General features: G+C 38.0%; 1 protein-coding gene across 1 annotated transcript in view; it reads right to left on the bottom strand.

Annotated features, from left to right (window-relative positions):
• VPS35L (VPS35 endosomal protein sorting factor like) overlaps positions 1–21,542 on the bottom strand; it is a 41,885-nt gene that overhangs the window by 1,049 nt on the left and 19,294 nt on the right. The window contains exons 23-30 of the mRNA XM_063171920.1: positions 19,466–19,529; positions 17,413–17,511; positions 16,562–16,639; positions 15,350–15,464; positions 6,323–6,462; positions 4,574–4,739; positions 2,674–2,792; positions 175–321 (exon numbers count right to left, since the gene is read on the bottom strand). Coding sequence (XP_063027990.1) covers positions 175–321; positions 2,674–2,792; positions 4,574–4,739; positions 6,323–6,462; positions 15,350–15,464; positions 16,562–16,639; positions 17,413–17,511; positions 19,466–19,529 — 928 coding nt within the window. The remainder of the gene's footprint in view (positions 1–174; positions 322–2,673; positions 2,793–4,573; positions 4,740–6,322; positions 6,463–15,349; positions 15,465–16,561; positions 16,640–17,412; positions 17,512–19,465; positions 19,530–21,542) is intronic.

The following is a 21,542-nucleotide window of genomic DNA, read 5'->3' on the forward strand; positions in this document are numbered from 1 at the left end:
TTAGAAAATATAACTTGTTGGGGTTTTAAGATAATTTGATTTTTTTTTAAAGACAGTTGCTTGTGAAGAGATGAGGTTTATTCAATTCAAGAAAATGTTGCCTTTTCCCAAATAAAGATTGGAAAAGATATTAAGAACTAAAACCTCTGTGCATTTTGTGTCTTCCTCCCTTACCATAGTCTTGGTGTCAGCAAAGCCATGCTTCTGAGCAAGATTCCAGAGATTGACTGAGAGCTGGTTCAGTCTGTTGTTCCGTAGGTCCCCGTGAGCCAGGATGGTGTTAAAGAAATAGAGAGCCAGCTGGCTCTGCCTCTTCAGGGTCTAGGATGAGAACAAAAATATTCCCATGTTACTGTACACTCATCCCAAAACACCCAGCTTAACCTCAGCAGCCTCTCTGAACCCTCAGGAGTTCAAAGGACACTCCTTTTGTGACACACAGCAAGAGTTACACACATAAAAATACAGTCAGGGTTTTCATACTCCATTCAAAATGCAGCAAACAGCACTGGCTGTAAATCAACATAAGCTACTGTAAATAAAATAATTACTCAGGACTCCTACATCTCATCCCACTTTGGCACAGCACAGAATGTAGGTCTGACACATTTACAACTCCAGACTCCCTACACCTGCACAGAAATCACCCTCCCACCAACCAACCTTGCACTTAGAGCACCCCAGCTGTAAATTTTTAGAGAGACCACTGTCATTAATCTAAATTAATGCAACTTTAGGCTTTTTCCCCTCCAGTCTATTCTACTTTTATTTATTTATTTAACCAAAGATGTTTTTCCCTGCTATTCTTTCACTGAAACTCTGGTGATTTGAACATATTTGCACCATATTTGTAGCTACTTCCCCTAAATTTGCTGAGGAGAGACCATAAGGAGCATAAGAGCAATTTCCCCCCACACAAAGCAGAGAGGATTCACTGCTACATGTTCTCTTGACCAGAAACAGCTTGAACTTTACAGAACTGTCCAGAACTACAAATTTCCATACCAGCACTGTCACAAATGGAGCATTCTCTAACATTGTGAAAAGACCACACTGTGTTAACAATAAGATGCATTGTTCTCTTCCAAGTTGCCATTCTGGTGAAAGGATTTTATTGTGAGAAAAATTTATTTTCCTTTATAGCTTTTAAAGGAAATGAACCAATAAAAACACAAAATCATTAGAGCCTTGTTCATTTAAATGAGCAGCCAAGAAGATGAATAATAAAAGGTCACCAACACTGAAGCAATCCAAATACCACAGTGATTTTATGACCAGCTTTACTTCAGCACAATTAGAGATCTCTGACAATATTCTCATCACTTCTATTTCCTCAGCAACAACAGCTTCCTCAAACAACTATTCATTCTTACAAAGCAATTTTTATCTAAATCTCTCAATGACTTTCACTCAACAAAGCAAAACAAATGATTCCTCTTTGTAAATAAGGCTGGACAGGGGAGTAAATCCAAGGTGCAGAGGCAGAGACAGGCCAAGCACCTGTGTCTGTGCTGCTCAGCCTTAAATCCAGGTTTCTGTGCAACAACAGCCTCAGTGAACTAACACAGGGTCTCCCTACTCAAAGCATGCTTGAAAGGAGAAAAAAAAAAAAAAAATAAAAAAGGCCTTTTAGAAACCATGGATTTCAAGCCCTACAAACATTCCTACCCACAAATTCCATACAGGAGTCACTTGCAAAAAAATCTCTAATATATAACCACATTCCTGAAAACTGTTTAAATTTCCTTCCAAGCCCTAGAACATGGGGCATTCTTAGCTGTGCTGGAAGGGATGTTTCTGCTGCTGCTGTTCTGAAAAAGAACTGCTGTTCCCTGAGGTGATGTGTACAATGATGCACAGGATTTGAGCAAAGGGTATTTTCATGTTCCATCTATTGCTCAAGGAAGGACAAACAGGATAGCAAAAGCAGAGAAAAGGCTAAACTTAGCACAGTGTCCTCCCAATATGTATCACTTAACACATTCTGTATTGGCAAACACTCTGGGCTACTGTGCAAATAGCCCATCTAAAAAATTCCATCCAATCCATCACACCCTGCCCTCCCATGCCAGGCCAGCAGCCACAGGGTTTCTATCAATAGCAGCCATCCAGTAAGGGCTGCCTGGGAGCTGTCCCTTCTCAGAAACAGGTACATTAACAGAACACTGAGTTCTCATTATTTCAGCAAACATCAGTCACCTGCCTTTCACATCCAATCCATGAAGCTAGATTTGATCCCTCAGAGCCTCTGAATTCCAATCAAGAAATCCAATAAGCTGCCTAGAGATTTCTTTATTTTATATTTAACAAATATACTAAAGTCAGGGTAAAGACAAAACAACTATTTCCTCCCTCTGTACCTCTCTCCTGACATCATCTCAGTGCCTGGGATCTGAAACTTTTATAATTATAGCTGGCTTTCATTGTATTTTCCCCACTAATAGACTGTGAATTTTCACTTTGCTCATTACAGAATTGGACATCATTAGGTGTCCACCACAAGCCTGCCTATGTGATGGTCTCACTTTCTAAACAAGTTAAAATACCCAATTTCCTTTGGTTATGAGGTTCCTGAAGCTTTTGAAAAGACCAAGTCCTGGTCAAAGCTGTTCTGTTTCTTCAACCCCAAACTACTTTTGGTTTTGTACTGACTCAAGCAGAGTAAGAACATACCTCCTCCTTTCCCAGGGTTTTCAGGTGATCCAGGATCTGTGACACCACTGTCTCACTCAGTTTATTAATTTCAGCCAGGAACTTGGAGTCTCCACCATAGAGAGCATCATTGGAATCAACTGCAGAGATGAATTCAACCTTAGGTCTGGCTAAAGAGCTGTACATTTATTTGATATGCAAACATCACATATTGATAGAAGACCACATCTGGCAGTCATAAAATGACCCTCCTCCATGAAACACACACAGAACTGTCTTTTAAGTGCCTACCACTTGGTTGCCTACTATGTCCTTTTGATTTGAAGAGCAAAACTCTCAGAAGAATCTTTTAGCTTAAAGCCAACCCTGTATTTCTGGATGCAGCAAAGCTCAAAAATATCTCCTAGACTCAATGTTAAGCAACATATCCTGTCAATTTTCACGTTTTCCACAGAGACAGACTCCCTGCTTCCATCACTTCAGAAGAGCATGGCCATCATCTACAATGGCAGCAGCAGTGGGCCAAACAATTTGTGTTTTATTTAGTAAAAATTAACAGATTTTCAAAAGAAACTGCCTTTTTTCCCCCCTTAAAATAAACCCATGATTACCTCAAAGTGATGGATAGAAATTCAAGAAGTGTATTTTTAGTTTCAAAGACCTTAAAGGATTCTTAGGAAGGAAAGAGCTCACGTTTTTACAGCTTCTATAATTGTGATTTTAAACATGTCTTTTGCCCTAATTTATTTATGTTCTATTAAGAAGTAGGGTAAAAAGAAATTTTTAGGTTTAATTCTAGGTAAATCAGAAAGCAGAAAAGATGAAAGATAATCCCCTGTTTCCAAGTAAACTTCATTTCAATAAGCTAAGGTACAAGGCCCACCTGGAAAAAACTCCCACTGCCCCTACTACAGGGGGAAAAATTACTAATTTATATTTCCATGCTTCTCTCCATTAAAATCTAATTTATTTAGACTTCTCATCTTGGGATTATGCAGCTATTTTGGTCATCTAGAAAATGGAGTGAAAGAAAAAGCTAAAGCACACTTCCTTACAGAATCTGAACAGCAGATTTACTACAGATTTACTACAGAGTAGCACTTCCACTGAGAGCTGTTTTCTGTGCAATAACTGCAAGAGGTGTTTGGCATGGGTGGTAAATCTGACAGACTATTCACCAGAACTGCACAACACCTTCCAGCCTTCCCCTCTGTGCAAGTCTGTGCAACAAAGAAAAAGTCAAACCATCTTGGCCTCTCTGACTCATTACTCTTCAGGATGCTTTAAAGGATTTTTATTTATTACTCTCCCTTAATTTAGTCATCTATAATCAGAAGGAAAATATGCAAATTTTAGAGCGTATATCAAAATATTCCAAAAATTATTACAAAAGAAGATGACAGCTATTTTTCAAAATGTAAAATCTTTAGAATTTTCTAGCTATTCTGAATATTTTTGTAAGTTACTGCAATTTCCAGAACTCAAAGCCTGCCTTCAAATCAGCAAATACATCATTTAAATAATGAAGACTAGCTTTACATTCTGAAAACTGGAGTTGTTAATAAATGTGGATGAAACACCAACGATGAGTATAAATCAAGTTGATGCTTTAGACTTAAATAAAACCCTTCATAGGCATAATCTTTACTTGAAAAGCTCACATTTATAAGCATTTGCACCAACACCACCAGAAGCAAACTAAGTAACCCACTCTGCACAGATCCACTTTTAAGAACAGACTGCACCTGTCCAGAAGCCAACTCCTGGATTATTCTAAGTTACAATACCTGGAACTGGATAGAAAAATAATCCATCCTGTGAGACTGATTACCACTGATCTTCATTAACTGGCTATGCTAATAAGATAATACTACAAAAGCCCTGGTGGAATGCAAGGAGCCAGAACCCCCTTAGGTATTACCTTTATCTACATGGTAGATAAATGCTTCTTGAGTCATTGCAGACAGCAGATGCAAAACATTGGTATAAATCCTGACTTTGTCATCACTGTTATCCTCCCAAGTGTAATCCTGGATCACATTCAGTAATCCTCGCACAAGGAACAACACTCCCTGTTCTGGATGGTCCTACAGAGGAGAAAAAAGACAGGTCAAAACCAACAGCACAACCCCAAAACAGAAATAGGATTATTTGCAATCATTCAGTGCTGGAGAGTCACAGTTTGAGCTCTATAAAAGCAGACCTACAATATAATTAAAGCTGACAGCTACTTTTCTTAAGTGTGCTTCCTGCAAAGCCTTTGAATTTTTTTCCAGTTTCCATCTAAAATGCCCATTTGACCCATAAGCAGAACATGATCCAGGCAGCCTCCACAGACAAACTTTGAAATGCTTTGTTTTGGAGTCATGGGGGAGCAGTACAAAATTAATTGTCAGCTTCTTAACAGCTAAGCCTCTAAAATTAAACAGTGGGTAGATTTCATTATTAAAATGGTATCAGTAAGCTGTAGTGTATTACTCATATAATTATGAGTTTCAGAAGAACTCCTACACTGGGAAGTCAGTTACAGACAATCAACAATCTTTTCATATGAAATGAAAAGAAAGATTCTGCTTTACATAAGCTGGGAGTTTTTACAAGCAGCTTAAATACTGCACCAGGCTGATTCCAGCTGGCAGTTGGAGCAGTGGCACCAAGACACACAGGACAAATCACAGCCCACTGGGGACACTTCTTTTGATCTTCTGTAAACAGGGAACAGAGTTAGGGAAGCTAATTTCTGAATGCTGGCATCTTGTTGCAAGTTATTTTTCATTAGTGAATCTGAGAGGTTGTTTCAGTCCCTCCTTCCATCACCTGCCAATGATCCCAGTCACTGCACAGCCTTCCCTCCAGCCTTCCCCTGCAGCCAGGGACAGCAGTGACATCCCAGGGACAGCTTCCCCTTCCCTCCACGTGTCTGAACAGGGGACATCCCTGCCACTGCAACAGCTCTGACAGCAAGGATGTGAACAGCACCACACTGAGTGCTGCTTCACCAAATAGGCAAAGGAAAAAGGAAGGAGAAAACCATAAGGGAGGTTTCAGTGAGGAGGAAAAACCCACTCTCTCCAAGAACAAATGAATATACAGGTAATTTACTATTTCCCCTCATCTTTTAGATATAGCTGAAAATATTGGAGAGAAAATTACATTTCTCTCTAAATTTGACAGTTAGTTAAAAACTGGAAGGGTGTAGAATGGTAGTACTTTGTGAAATATTCATCAGAAGAGGAAGGTTATGCCAAAACACATATTCTAATTATTGTTTTCACTCCAATGGTTAAGCAACCTATACCAAAGTAACTGAAACTAATAGGAACTACAGCTCTATATTCTTCCCCTCCTCATGCATTAGAGTTTTTTGAATACTTAGCTAATAAACCAGTAAATTATGTTTACACAATTAAATGATGGTGAGATTTCACTCTACCCCAAATCCACTTCTAGTGAGAGGTGTTGCTGAGAGTGCAGTGCTCCACCTCCACACAGTTATTCTGCCTCCTCATTTTGCATTGGGGTGAATGATTCTGCAGAACAGTTCATCTTGTCACAGAACACTAATCCCTGCATTTCCCACTCCAGACGTCCAATCTATTCTAAATTTTTAACCAGGAAAGTCAGAATAGTCTATAGTAACCTGTGTGCTACTCATACACACTCCACTTACCGGAACAACCAATAATGTGGAAAAGAAATTACACAGGAATTCCAGGAGGAAGGCATCAGAAGGTCGCATCTTTCCATCTACACTGATCATTTTTGGCACTTCAGGAACAAGGCTCACTGCAGCTTTGAAAAAAGCATCAGCTACAAAATAAAAATAGGGTTGCTGTTATATCACTCCAGCTGTGATGGCAGCCATGCCTGTAACCCAATGGTTGCTTTGAATTTGTTTCAAAATTCAAAGAAATTACAGAAAATTAACGTGCTGAGCTGCAAAGAAACCCAAGACTCAGCAGTGGTTTGATTCTTGAGAAATCTGTTAATTTGAATGGTGCTGTTTCTCCAAAGGAAGTTCCCACATCACTCAAAACTTCTGAAAGTATAACTCTTCTCCTTTGCATAACATGGAGACATCACCATTTCATATGCATAGCATATATAATAAGAAATTAGCACAGGATTCAAAACTGACTTAGCAAAGAAATAATTATGCCAAAAGAATGGGGAATCCAAAGTGGGGGAAAAGGTTCATGCTATCTTGCTCACCAATTCATTCACAAAAGGATGTTAAGTTCTAAGGAAGTACCAACAACTTCATATTTCTAATTAATCATAATCCCTAAAAGTAAAATATTGATATAGTACCAGAACCTGGGGTATTGCTGGTTACCTAGATGAAAGAATATTTTCCAAGAATCGCAGTACAGGAACTAGAGAAACTATCCAACATTACAGCCTTGGCAAAATAGCTGTTAAGAGGTTTTTCATAACTCTTTATTATGTCTCTAATCTTAAAAAAACATAAATGCCAAACACTAGAACATCTATTCCTCAGTTGATTAATATTCACAAATTAAATGCAACAATATTTTCCCTCTTGCACTCCTATATATGCTGAGTTCACAAAAAAATTTCTTCCAGCAACATTGTTTTGCACTTTCTTGGCAACATTTCAGAATATCCAAGTATCCACATCCCACTCAAGTTGTTGAGCTATATACTTCAAAGGATTCTTCAGAATTAATATTGTGTCTTTATTTTAGAGGAACAGAGACCCAGGCCATGTAATCAGCTTTTATCAAAAGCAAAAGGAGAATTCTTGGTGAAAGCCAAGAGTGTTACATGGCTGGGATGGAGATACCACTCACAGGCAGGCATGGGCATTTCCAGGAGCACAGCTTGCTCTGGAAAAATTCATTTGAGACTCCAAGGAAATTTGCTAAATATAGTACCAAGTGATGTCTAATTTAAGCTTATGAGGAATACCAGAGAAACATGTGCTTTGGAAAAACTGTAGTTCTTCTCACTCTTGTTTTTTCAGCACACAAGTGCTCAAGGACTTTTTAGTGCTCACAACACAGACCCCTACCATCAAACACTGTCCTTCCTTTTATTCTGCACATTTGTTTGGAGGTGAAAGAAGGTTTATTTCAAACAACTTATAAGTTTAGACAGCCAACCCAAATGAAGGTAAGTAATCTTTCTTTGCTTTATTTGAGGAAGGAAGGCAGCAGCAGATGTTCATTCTAGCACAAGTAAATGAGTTGCTGTCACTTCCACAGTTGTCTCAGCAGAAAAAAATAAAAGTGCATGTCCCACATCACCCTACAATAAAAACATGTGACCAGACAGATGAAAAAATGTGCCTTAGAGAACAGTCTGCATACCAAAGTACCCATGTCTGTGCAGGGAATGCTCCTGCCTGCTGAAGTTATTTCATAACAGGACGAGAATGACCTGTGCAGCAATCAGCATCCACGGTGAAAAAGAGCTGCAAAGTGCCTCACCCTGATTTACTGCCTGCTCCCCCAGCAATCACAATCCTTCATTCTCCTCTAAACTTCTGCCATAGTGCAAACCCAAAACCTCTTATCTTCAATTTGAAAACCTGAAATTGATTCAATTTACTCTTCCTGCTGGTACAGCCAGAACTGGCAAAGGAGAATGTGTTCATTTTGCAGGAAGCCCTGCCAATGTGTGCTAACCATTTCATGCTGGAACACTAAAAGCACATTTATCCAAGATATATGTGCTTCATAAGAACAAAAATAAATGCATATCAATGCAAAGGTTTTTATTGCAGACTGCAGAAAATGACCTGTCCTCTAAACATTACCATCCTGGCAGAGAGGTGTCAGAGAATCCAGTACATGCTCTGAGTTTGGAGAAAAGGCTCACTAGAAAGGTTGTCACAGACATGCTGTTTTTTCAAGTATGAAATGAGCATCAGTATTTAATTCTGAGTTACATTAATTATGAGGTTATGCAATGATGGTTTCTCTGTATCTTTAAAAGAAAATTTTTAAAACTATCACTGTAGAGATGTTTTAAAACAAAACCATACATCACTTTTCCTTGCTTCCAAAAGATATAAGGAACCACATTAAAAGCACTGAAAACCACAACAATCTTATGTTCTTGATTGAAAAACCAAAAAGAAGATAAAAAAGGTTTCTTTTGATGAAGGATGCTGTTTTCTTATCTGCCTAAAGTACAATACTGCTTCTTAAGTGAACCACTGTAAAGTGGATGAGGGGAGAGCAGCCTGTGCATTACAACAAATCACCATGATGGAGCCTTCCCCAGCTGCTGTTAATATCTTGTGCAGTGCTCTGAACATATCATACTTCATGCTTCACTACATTTATCCTTTCACAGCAGCTCCTTCATTCTGCTTGACCATAATCCCATAAATCTTTCCCCCAAGCATACATGCTGACCTTCAGGCTACAGAAACTAACAGTCCTGGATATCCAAGTCAGCACTTCAGAATTTGCCTCCTACAGAAGAAAAAACAAGTGAAATTGGTGTTGAATGTTCTGTTATTGACAATATTCACTATGGCACATGTACATGTTTAATTATACCTACACACAACTATATGTACCTCCATATATTTATATATATAAATATTCAGCTTGCATTGCATTTTCTGTATCTCTGATAGCTAATTAAACTGCACAAATTCAAGACTTCAGGCAGGCAAAAATAAGAAGGAACAAAGTCAGATGGGAAAACAATTAAACTCCTTAAGTCCACCTTCAAAGAGCAAAAGGGAGAGAGCTGAACATACCTACCCAAAGTATTTTTAGTCACAGCTACAATTACACCAGGCTAAGTCCCCCCAAAGGACAAAAGCAGGGACCATGCACATCTTCTGCATTCCACACCACTTCCCTGTCTTACAGCACTGTCAAACCTAATTTAATACTCTGAAGATTTTGCTTCCATGTCCAACAGATGTTGGAAATTTAATGAAGCTTGTACTCCAGTGCAAAAAATTATTGGGAAGCAAGTGTGGGGTTTTGTTATTCTATTTTTTCTGTTAAATAAATTAATCCATTGCTGTTTTGACAACCAAGCATTGTAGACATTTGAATCTCCTTCTTCTCACATTGGTGGGGTCACTGTGAGAGTTCTGCCACATTGTTAAAATGTGGTTTTCCCTTGAACTACTGCTGAATATTCTTCATCTTAACGACCTCTACACATCACTTCCAATCCAGAAACAACCAAGAATTCTTTGAAGGAAAAAACTTGAAATTAGAAAATGAATGCACTGCTTCTTGGTGAGCTGGAATGTACTATGTTCATTCATGCTATGAATTAGCTGCAGATAAAAAGTATCAGGAAGACTGTGTTTAAAAGTAATTCCCTTTATAAATACTTAGATTTTAAAAAATCCTCTTTTAATATTTATCCTTATAGAAATGGCTCTTCAAACAACTAAGAAGAAAGAAGATAAGGAAAAAGGTCCTCATGAGGGTACATAACTTAATAAAGGGTGGGGTGGATGGGGGAAGGAGAGGGAAGAAAAAGTTTTCAGTGGAGCAAAATAACTTCTGCATTCCTTAAGGTTTTGCAGAGACATGTCCTGAAGGGGAGCTGGGAGGTGACAATGTCTGCAGACTGGTCTGGAACGTGACTGCAAAGCATCACTGATGGATGTCATGATTCTGAGCAATAAAGCAGCAGATGAACTCTAATATTAGTATGGTATGTGGGGAAAGAAACAGCCCTTGCTACAACTATAGAAAGAAAGCTCTAAATAGGCTATTTACACTCATGAAGGATTTTTGAGTCATTATAGATGGTTTCCTGAAAACTACATCCTAAACAGCTGTTGAAAGGCAAGGCAATTATAAGAATCACCAGGAGAGTAATGGAAAACTGAGGTGCCATTGTATCATTTAGATTGCTGTTGGGCATTTATACCTGGAATAATCTAATCTAGTTCCAATCTTCCCATTTCCAAAAGCACAAAAAGATAGAAGTGCTAGGGCATGGAACTGTTTCCTTATTAGAAAAAGCAATACTGACAACAACTTCTTCAGGACCTTGCAGACTGCATTATCTCATGGACAGCAAGAAGAAAATGAATCAGGAGTGGCTGAATTCTGCTCCAGCAGATCAGCTGCATGCTCTGAGCCACTCACTTAACATTTATTAAATGAATCCTAAACATTAGACTTCCAAGTAGCAGGTCACTGTGGAACTCATCATCCCATGAAGTTACAAAGACCAAAAAGTAAAAATTTATTAAAAATATTAAATTCCCAAGGACTGGTCCATCTATTTTATTAAATACCACGGTCTGGTACAAGCTTTGTTGAAGTATGTATTAAATCACCTGCACCTGAAAGCCAAGAAGCATCATTCTACATTATTGTTTCCCTAGGAGATGCTACAAGACACTTTCAAAAACAGGTCATGGTCTAGACAGACTTGAAGAACTGACAAACTGATATAAAGTTCTAGCCTGAAAAGCTTCCAGAGACAGAGATGTCACCTCTCTCACATCACACAGAAAAGTGACTGGCTGGGATAAAGAGAGGAACAAGAAAAAGCTCAGGGAATGGGAGAGGCCTCCAGCTGTGGAAGTCCCAGGTAACAGAAGAGGTCACAGCTGTGTCCAAAGGAAGCAATACTCAGCATTGCTAGAAAGGAAAACAACATGACATCATGCTTTTCCCAAAGCTCTTTTACTGCCTTCAAGGAAAGCAGTATTTAAAAAGATAACAGAGTCACCATATACCATTCTCACCAGCGAAACATAAACCAAGAATCCTAGTATCTGTAATGAGGAAAATCTCCTCATGTTCCTATTTCTCTAAATTCATCATCTCAAATTCTCTCTATTTATAGTCTTCAGATCTATAAAGATTTCAGGAGATTAAGAAGAAATACTAAAAACTTTATCTAATGGTATTTAGAAAATACTCTAAACCATGATTGGACTATGATTTAAAATTACTTATTAGGTATTTCATACCATACTTTCTCCAGGGTGTGACTGAAGCATTTAGAGAATACTCATGGAAAAGTAACATTTTCTGCAACAGAAATGAAATTACTTTCCAATCTCCTAGGTGTAACTGTGTTTAGCCACAACTGGAAAACAAAACAAATAACTAGAAGTGCATTAAGCACTATATGCTTAAGAACTAAAATCTGCATTTGCTCAGCAAAAAGGTCTGCAGCAGTTGATCTGAGGGACAGACTCTCCATTTTTATAAAGTTTAATGTTTGACAATATCCCAGTGAAATCAGTCAGACTGAATCAGTTGAATTACCTTATTCACTCAGCATGTTATTTCTCAAATGAGGCAAAGATTTCACAGCCTTTAAAACAAAAATGCTGTTTAACACACGTTACCATAAAGTTATGTCATCTCTACCACCTGCTGAATGCTGTGACCAAACATTAAAAACTCATGCTGTCTCTTTTTTTTTTTGACAGACAAAAGCAGCATTTCCACAGAGAGGAAATGTGTGCAATGAAAATCCTACCTATGTCTCAGAAGTCCAGAAGAGTGACACAATGGAGCATGCATTTAATCTCAATTTAGTCCAAGCAGCCCCATGACAGAAAGCATGACCAATGAGAATTTATCATTCCTGCTGGCAGCATGCAGTGCTCAGTGGCTCAGCTAAGAGAAATGAAAAGCTCATCTCTGTAAAATCTAGCATCTTCCTTTCAAAGGTGGGCTCTTAATAGGCTCTCCAGAGGTACAAACTATGCATCCAGGGCAAATTCACCTAAAACATTTTAAACATAATTACAGATTCATTTCATTTAAAGCAGGTCTTGGGATCTGGAGATGAAAGACACAACAGTCATTTTTAATCCATTCTGAACATTCCCAGACAGACATCCATCAGTGTATCACTGCTGGAGTTTCATGAGCCTATAAACTTACACTTCTGACTCAATTCATTGTCTTAAAGAAAATCTATTCCACAAAAAATTACAATTTTCTAATACTGAAGTATTTGATGAGTCCAAACACTTGATTTCATTAACAGTGTGGGAAATCCAAGGAAGCAAGGCTGGGACAGAGGAAATGGGAGCAGTGAGACACAAGGACTGATGGCTACCACTGCTGCCCCTTGAAACTGGGAATGAGGCAAACCCCAAACTTATCCACCCATGAGCAGATTAGCTGTGGCTCTCCAATTGCTGATAGTTTATCAAAGCAATCCTCAGACTCATAAATCCATTTTTTTGTTATGACCTGCACATACTTCTTTTTCAAGACAGATACATTGGCAATTTAGAGAACTCTTCCTATTGCCAGCAGAAGTTGTGGAACTCAATTTTGTTATGTGTTTAAGTGAAAAGTCAACTCATAAACAGCTGAACTCCCTGTAGAAACTTAAAATTGAGAAAATCCAAGACTTTACCCTGCTACAAACAGCAGCTGGAATCTTCAAGGAGGAAATGCATGCACAAAGCTCATGCATGCACCACTGCTGACTGAGCTATCAGATCAGGTACATTACCTTTCAGCTTTATTTCTCTTCACAATTTTAAACCAATTAAACTAATTCAAATCAGCATGAAAGAAAGGTTACAGACAAGGCACAGTTTCCCTTCCTGGCCTAATGCTATCATTAATGGCACACTCCTAAATCTTCCCTTCATGCTGCATTGGTTTTAGTAGATCAGAGTCTAATTGGCACCAGTTAACTGACTGGAGTGAAATTTCCTGTTATGAATTAATCAGTACTTCTTACTTCTTACTCATTCAGTTGAGATACAGATTAAATTGAGTGAAAAGTGACTTTCAAGGACATATTATGTGACTTCAGTGCACCAACATATGGAAAGACAGTTCACAAAAAATGTCCCAAGACAGTTTCTGTTTAACACATGCTAAATTACTCACGCAAGTGACATGTCTCTGAGTACAAATTATACCCAAAATAGCTTTGCAAGGGGAGCAGAAAAGTGATTAACTATAAAACCTTGGTAAATGAAGTGAGCTACTGAACATCAGTTTTGCTCTTGCTTCATTTTAACAAAAACAGAGATGGAGCAAATGCTCCCCTCCCTAGCTCATGGGTCTAAAATTCAGGAGAGTGTGGTTAATGAACATGTATTTTAGAGACTGAGTCCATAATATTTTGCATATATCTGCTCCCTTAGAAGATTTCAGGATGGGGTTCCTGTAAATTGTTTAGTGAGTGCACTATATTCATGTGTCAGACAACAGCACATTTGTAAACACTCACACTGAAATATCTGGACAATTGTTGGGGCCCAGGAGTCTCACTCAGAGAAGAACTGGATCACAAAAATAGTGGAAAAGCAGTTTATAAATCGAAAGATATTAAATTACAGAATGGGTCCCAACATGGTCAGGGAATAATTCTCAAAGACCAAATATTACAGAAAACTGCTTTGGATTTGCTTCCAATAAGAGAAGCTTTGCAACACACCAACAATAATGAAAATTGACATACAGCATAAGGTAAGCTGGTCAATTAAATAAAACATCACAGAGAGAAAAGGTGAGCCCATTTTATGTAAACTCTGAAAGCAACTGCACAGTGCTAATGGCACAACAACAGACTTTGCAGATCCTTTATTTGCACAACAAACTTGGACACAACAGTCAGCTTTACTCTAAATCCCTCTGCTTTGCTGTATGGGCAACATCAGATTCAAAACAAAGAAATACCACAGTCACCATGCACTAAAAGTCTTAATCAGCATCCCAAGTCAGCTTGTTTGTGCAGCTGGAACTTGCTGGTAAATGCAGAGCTGGGCAAACAAGCTCTCGTGAAGAAGCACAGAGCTAACACAAAGAATTAACAGCCACAACAAAAGATGTTGCAGAGTAATCCAATTTATTACTCTCACAGCTCCACTGGAAACATGTAAAGGAAAAGCATTTACTATTGGAGAGCAGACATTTAAAGTCAGGATTAAAAGTGCAAAACAAAGTAGAATGACATCACTTCAAAAAGGAAAAGAAAAATACTGCAAGCAGTTAAAAGTATATAAAGACTCTTGGAATAGATAACTGACTTCCATTTGTAACATGAATGAGATCATATTAAATGGTGATACAGATTTAATGTTCATTCTGATGCCAGAATAGCTCCCATTCCTTTCCCCAAATCGCTTTTTTGTCAGAATCAACTATTACTTAACAGGATGGCTGAAAATGTGCTCAGGTGCATTTCAATCAATAATTCAGATCCAAAAAAAGAAAGTATATTTTTCAGTCTTCATGTGATCTGATATTACACCATTGTTTCACTCTGATATAGTGGCACATTTTCCTGGCTAAGCATTTGTCAAGCAGGTGCTTTGATAGCAAGTTTCTGCTGTCACTGACCTAACCTGGAATTCTTTCCCAGCTCATTGGTGAATTTGTCAGTCTGTGAACTACTACACAGATGTTTTTATTTCTTTTTTCAGTTATAATAAATCACATTATTTGTGATTAGAGTGCTTGCATAATTATGCAGGAGAAAAGCTTTCCATAATTCCTAAGTGATTTAGGACAACCTACCTCATGGCCAGGACTGTGTCAGCTGCAGTCAGCTGTCCTGGCTGCTGAGATCACATTGAAGAGCTGCTTTAATGTGACAAGGTTTTGCTTTAACAGGGTTAGAAACAGAGCTGGATTTTAATTGCATCATAAATACACATATGACTGAGGATATCAACCAAGTAATTATTCAGTTAGAAATGTTTCTGAAATAAGAGAACCTTTAAGTAACCAAATTGATGCCTTACCTTGTGAAAGGCACTGATTTGCCAGAGCAACCTGTCCAGAGTGTAGATACAGATTGAGACGTGTGAAGATACTGCTCAGAGATGGAATTGTGATGAAGCAGAAGGCAACACAAGCCTAAAGTAAATGCAAAAAAGTTGAATAAAATTCCTATCTCAGAGTTATAACAATCTTTACTGATTTAATACACAATTAGGAATCAAAATCTGTACATCAGTTTTGGGAAAGAATTTCAATACAAAGCAAATATTATGTGAAGCCCAAAATCAGCAATTTTAAATTTCTAATGAGTATTGCAATAATTATATTTTTTTAAATTGTTGCTATTAGTAGATAAACTCCAAGCTGACTCTCTATGACTGTAGCTCAAAGAGTTCCTCTCTCCTTGCAGCTCAAGACCAAAAGCTGACTAGAAAAGGAGATTAGTGTCCTCAGGAGAAGCCATGTGCCAAAGTGGTCAGAGCAGGTGCCTGGCTCTACAGGGAGGAAGCAGATGAGACCAGATGCTGCAGCAGCAGAGCTGTGGGCACAGCACAAAGCCCAAAGCCCTGGCCAGAGCAGGAGCCCCAGGCAGAGAGAAGCTGCCCAGTGCCAGCCCAGCCTCTGCCCAGGACAGCACACAGCTGCCAGGACCTGCAGATGGACACATCTTGGTTGCACATTTCAGGTTAGAAGAAGGGAACACAAGCAATCTGGATATCCTGTGCACAGTTCAAAGCACATTTGACCATCTCCATATAGACTGAGAGGCACTAAAGCTGAAAGGAGCTCCTTATTTGAAATTCAAATCCTGATTTCAGCATATGAGCACTGATATTATGAGACACAAGTTTGAATATATTTTATATATTCATCTCCCATTCTCTCTGTGACCGAGTTACATAGAAATTTTGTATTTTATTTCAAAAATAATTTGAAAAGCTGAGATTTCCAGAATTCACACAAACACCTCTCTGGTGAACCTTCCTTTGGAGAGGGAGTCAATCTTGCTCTTTTCAATGCAAAGCTGCTATTAGATGGTTTGGAGTTTTTTTTCCTTAAACAGCAACATTTGGCTTTAGAGAGGAAAGACTGCTCTTAACAAGAGAAAATGGGACTACAAACACTGTCAGAAAATACTAACATAGTGGTTTTGCAAACATGATAAACTTAGGTGGCAGCAGACAGCATTATCTGCAAAGAAAGCAGGCTCAGAGTTTATTAGTCAGACCTACCCTGACAAATGCAGCAGTCTTCCTGGAATGATTTCCTTTCATCACCCTTCTGGTTTCCATTGCTAGCTGGTTCACAGACTACACACACAAAACAAAAGCAAACCATTAAGAAAATGGCCAGCCTCAGTGGCAAACAACAACCTGCATGTTTTACTGCATGCATTTAGAGAACAGCCAGTGTCCAAAGGAACCCTGTTACAGTGTGTCCCCACTGTAATTTTTATTGGGAGAATTTTAGTGACTTCCTTAAAGCAAATATAACTCAATTTGTGAAAGTAGACTTGTTTTATTCAAGCCTTTGGCTTTGCATTTCCTTCCCAGCTATAGTGATGTCATCTCCCTGCTAGCATAACAATCACAATTTCTAGCTAACACAGATTAAAAAAAACATAAACCAAAATAACAAAAGGATTCAAGGGAAGATACAATGTTCCAAAGGACTCAGAGGCAGCTAATGCACACCTGGGACTCAGTACAGAGAAGAGATTAACCTTCCCAAGCACAGCAGGACTCTGCCTGGATCTGCAGCCAGACACAGTCTAATCTTTCCTAGATGGAGGATTACAGAAGAGACAACCCAAATTCTGAATGCACAAAAGTGCCATTTATTTTATTATACATGAAAGCTCTTGCAAGGAAGCTCATTTTCTTTGTTGCAGTGATACCATGCATGCCTGTCAAGCAAGAACTTCAGAGTGTTTAAGGGGATAAAACCAGAGATGAGATCAAAGTTCACTTTATAAACACCTGATTAAAATACTTTTGCAATAGACCAATAATCTGAGCAGGGAATGGGAGAAATGCAAATATATCCCTATTTATTAAGGAAATGTAGATAAACTGTGGCTTACATGAATCAGCTGGACTAGAACAGGCTCCAGATTGCAAAACATTGACCTGGCTTCAACATAGAAACTCAGCTGTTGTTCAAAGTCACGGCCAAAGGAAACCTGTAAGAGAAAAAAGGCCCAGACTTTACCACTGTAGCCTTAAATATCTGTCAAACTGCATGCAGATATTCAAAAGTCAAAATCCCTATAAATTGCTAAGGAGAAAACTCAGCAGCAAAAACAGACAGCAGTCAGAGAATCTCTGTTCTTTTAACTGTTAGCAGTACTTGAGCTTCAGGGAAACATGAAAGTTTTACTGGTTTGGGGATTTGGGGTTTTTTTGTCTACACTCCACAGGATGGTCTACTTTACAGATAGAGTATTTTTCAAGAAAACAAAATTTAAATCCTGTTTGTGAAGTGTTTTCAAACCTAGCAGAACTCTTGATTCTTTATAGGAGAAACAAAGGCTTGGTTTTGATCATGCTTAGAAAGCAAGACAAAAAACCTCAGAAAAACAGAAACAGATCTGTGAATCTGTATTCAGATTCCTCAGATTTCTAGTTGATAAAGGGCCTTCAACAGAAAACAGCATTTTTCCTAATTAGAACATCAGTAAGAAAAGCAGGTTTTCCTTGAGTTTGGTTAATTAATACAATGCTTATGTAGTATGGCAAAAGCCTGTAACCTTGCATTCTGGCAGGAAAGAAGTCAAAAAACAACCTTTGTGTGAGAACAACCCTCTTCCACCCCTGTAGATTTAAAAACACCCAAGTGCTGTCAGCTGGAGTGTCTCAGCTGTCAATTAAAAGCAGAGCATGAGGAACAGTCTCCAGGCAGTCCACATTTATGTATTCTATTGCAATTTTTTTTTCTAATAGAAGTCAAGGTTGCATTATTTATTATTTCTCAAGTCACATGCAAAAGAATTTTTTACAAAATTAGAATAAAATTTACATTTAATCCATACAGTGAAAGACCAAAGCAACTGCACCAGAAAACAAAGGATTGCTTCTCACATTACAGACAACTGTCTTTGCTTTTCCTCTATTTGTACAATTGCTGATTCTTGAGTCCTAGACTCAAGAAAAAATACCCAAAAATATAAATTTTTTCACCAAAAACACTGTCTGTAGGGATGACTGTAACAATTGCTTTTCCCTCCACATCTTAATGTGTGCTGGTTTAAATTCATAAATAGTCATTTTGCTGCTATGGGATTTTTTTCCCCCCAAACCAGGACTATCAAGACACATCAAATTTTCTTCAATGCAAGAAATCCTCCTAAAGGAAATTATACTGCATGTAAAGCTTAATAAAGCAAGACTATATTAGAACATTAATTAGCAATTATTATAGCTGAAGAAAAAGCAACCATCTAGAGTAAATCCATAGAACTGCAACAAAGAACAAAGAGGACAAGTAGGCACAGAGCCTGACAGCTCTGTGTGAAAGAAAAACCAGGCACTGACAGTGTGGTTAGAGAATACAGAAAGCTTGAGAAATTCTCCCTAAAATACCCTAACATCTCAAAATCAACAGAGATCAGCAAAAGATTTACTGGAACAAGAGTGAGGGATGGATTAAAGATTAATTTCAAGACAGTATACTTGGGGTTCTCCTGGGACTACTAATTTAATGATACAAATTGTCTTATTTATAAATTGAGATAAACAAGATAGAATAACAAAACATTACACTTATTTTATATTTTTGAAAGATGGTATTGGTTCAACTTAGAGCCAAGTAGTGGAACTTCCTTCACATAAAGCAGTGACCTCTCTGATGCTTCAGTTGCTGTTTAACTTTTGAATACCTGCTCTGTTTTACAAGAGATTTACAAAACTAGCAGAGAATACTATTAAATAAACAACATGTGTACTTTAAACTTTCATCTTGCCCCAGTCAGCTTCAGCACTGGGTGACATTTCTTTGAACACAGACACAGTTATTTCACTGAAATGCACTGCCTGTGGTTTTCTGTGGTCTCAGCCACACAGGCACCTCCTCATGGGCATCTCACCAAAATCCCAGCTCTAAGGTGCACCCAACACTTACACAAAATTGTCACTCACCATTTTTATGAATCCATTTATCAGAGCTGCTAACATTCTTTTCTCATCCTCAAGTGTTAGTGCACTAGAAAAAAAAATATTTGGTAAATTTTAGAATATTGTTTATCCTATTTATCTATAAAGGTTCAAATGATATATAATATTTTATAAATTTTTCTATATAAAACTAATTTTTATATTAATATCACCAAGTCAGCCATGAACCAAACTAAATTACAGATTTTTTAAAAAGTAAGAATTGCTGAGAGTCTTTAGATTTTCTAAAAAACTCAGACTTTGCCATGAGGAGAAGGAATGATGTTTTTTATTGTAGCAAACAAATGGTCCAGTCTTGTGCTGCAACATAAGAACCTGAGTAAGAATTAAGTCTAAAAACCTAAAGAAATGAGTAAGTCTATTCTTAGGAGAAAGTTATCCTATTTAAGGAATAAAGCTTTTGAAATACCCTTTAAATATAATACACTGTATAATACAATAAACACACTAGTTTATTCTTTCATTTGGGGTTTGTTTTGTTTAAGGTTTTTTGTTTTAACTAACCTTGCCTCAGAATTTAAAAAAATTATTAACTTCACCTTGCTACAGTGCTGGTTTTCTTTATGTTTTAGTAAGAACTGAACTAAATTGATATGTAAAAAAGGAGTTTCTTTTCAAAACTACCACAGACACCTATTCTACACCAAGAGTCCAAAATCTGATTTGAAACAAATTTACATCACATAAAAATCCAGTCAGTCAAACCTGTTTCACTGAAAATGGATGAACAAAAAGTTAAATTACAATTAATTAATACAATTTAATCCCTTGACTATTATATGCTTGGCTCCAGCTTTGACCTTTAGTGTATCAGTTACCAATTTCCAGCTCAGACACCAGATGGGAAGAGAACAATAGTTTTACTATACAAATTCAGTAAGGCAGGAAAGGAAACCTCAGCATGATTAGCTCATTAGTGCATTGCCAATCAAAAGAGTCAACTGATGGGCTCTGAAAGGCTCAGGAGGCTTGTAATGAGATCTCCAGGTCAGTAATAGGTTTCCAGTTCAATTGTGATCAGACCCCTACCAGCCAAAGGCTGTTATCCCCAACAGCTGTTACAGGGGTCAGCCAGCCCCACACAATGGGCTGGGAGTTTCCTCAACCAGCATGCAAAAACAGATGCAGGAGTTACTTAAAAATAACTGGAATTTAGGATGATTTACCAAGAGATGTACAACCCTCTTAGCTCAAGGAACTGCTGGTTTAAGGGATTTTAAATGCCCTAGTAAACTATCAAATTGTTTTGGCAAAGTGTCAGAGGAATTGCTATAAACTGCTTTATTTTTTTTAATAAGCTGGTTTAGGTACAATATATTGTTCTATTTAAAGGCTGAAGTGGCTTTTAGTGCAACATACAGCCAAATAAGGTACTCTAGCCCAAAATAAAGCACTCTAGCTGGTATAAATTTGAATTACATGCTAAATCTGACCTCTTTATTGACAATAAATCTTGCATTCATGGCCCATTGAGGATGAGAAAGTTTTAAGTTCCTTTGCAGCATCTGCCATACAAAGAGGCTCTGGGCTGAGAGTGGCAAAAGAGACTCTGCCCTTACAATTCAACCCAAACCAGAAGGAAAAAAAGGTTTGTCCTCTTGAGAGCTAGAATTTGCAGCATTCTGATGCTGGCTCTGTTTTCAATCAGATAGAGATTTTGGTATGATTTTTGCAGGTTACCTACAAAACCACACTGCACAACAGTGAGGGTGCAACAGAGCACAGGGGATCCCAAACAACCTTGGGTCTCAAAGCCAAGGGCAAAATAGAAGAGGAGGAATTAGGGGAAAGATATAGATGGCTGTACAGCTTCTCAGTTCTAGCTTCCCCTATTGAAGTTCCTAGAGATCTTCCAGGTATCTTTTTAAAGATTTCACACCCTTTGTAATGGCTGAAAACACTGACCCACAAAAAGGTGTAATTGAGTATGGCAATCTGTGCTTCAGTAGCTACACATTCATTTGAATCTCAGAAATAGCTTATTATTCACTAGAACTCAAAGATTACATTGGTTTCACCCTCAAAGTGTTTTGAAGATTGG

This window comes from Melospiza melodia, chromosome 18, assembly GCF_035770615.1.
Source record: "Melospiza melodia melodia isolate bMelMel2 chromosome 18, bMelMel2.pri, whole genome shotgun sequence".
Lineage (NCBI taxonomy): Eukaryota > Metazoa > Chordata > Aves > Passeriformes > Passerellidae > Melospiza > Melospiza melodia.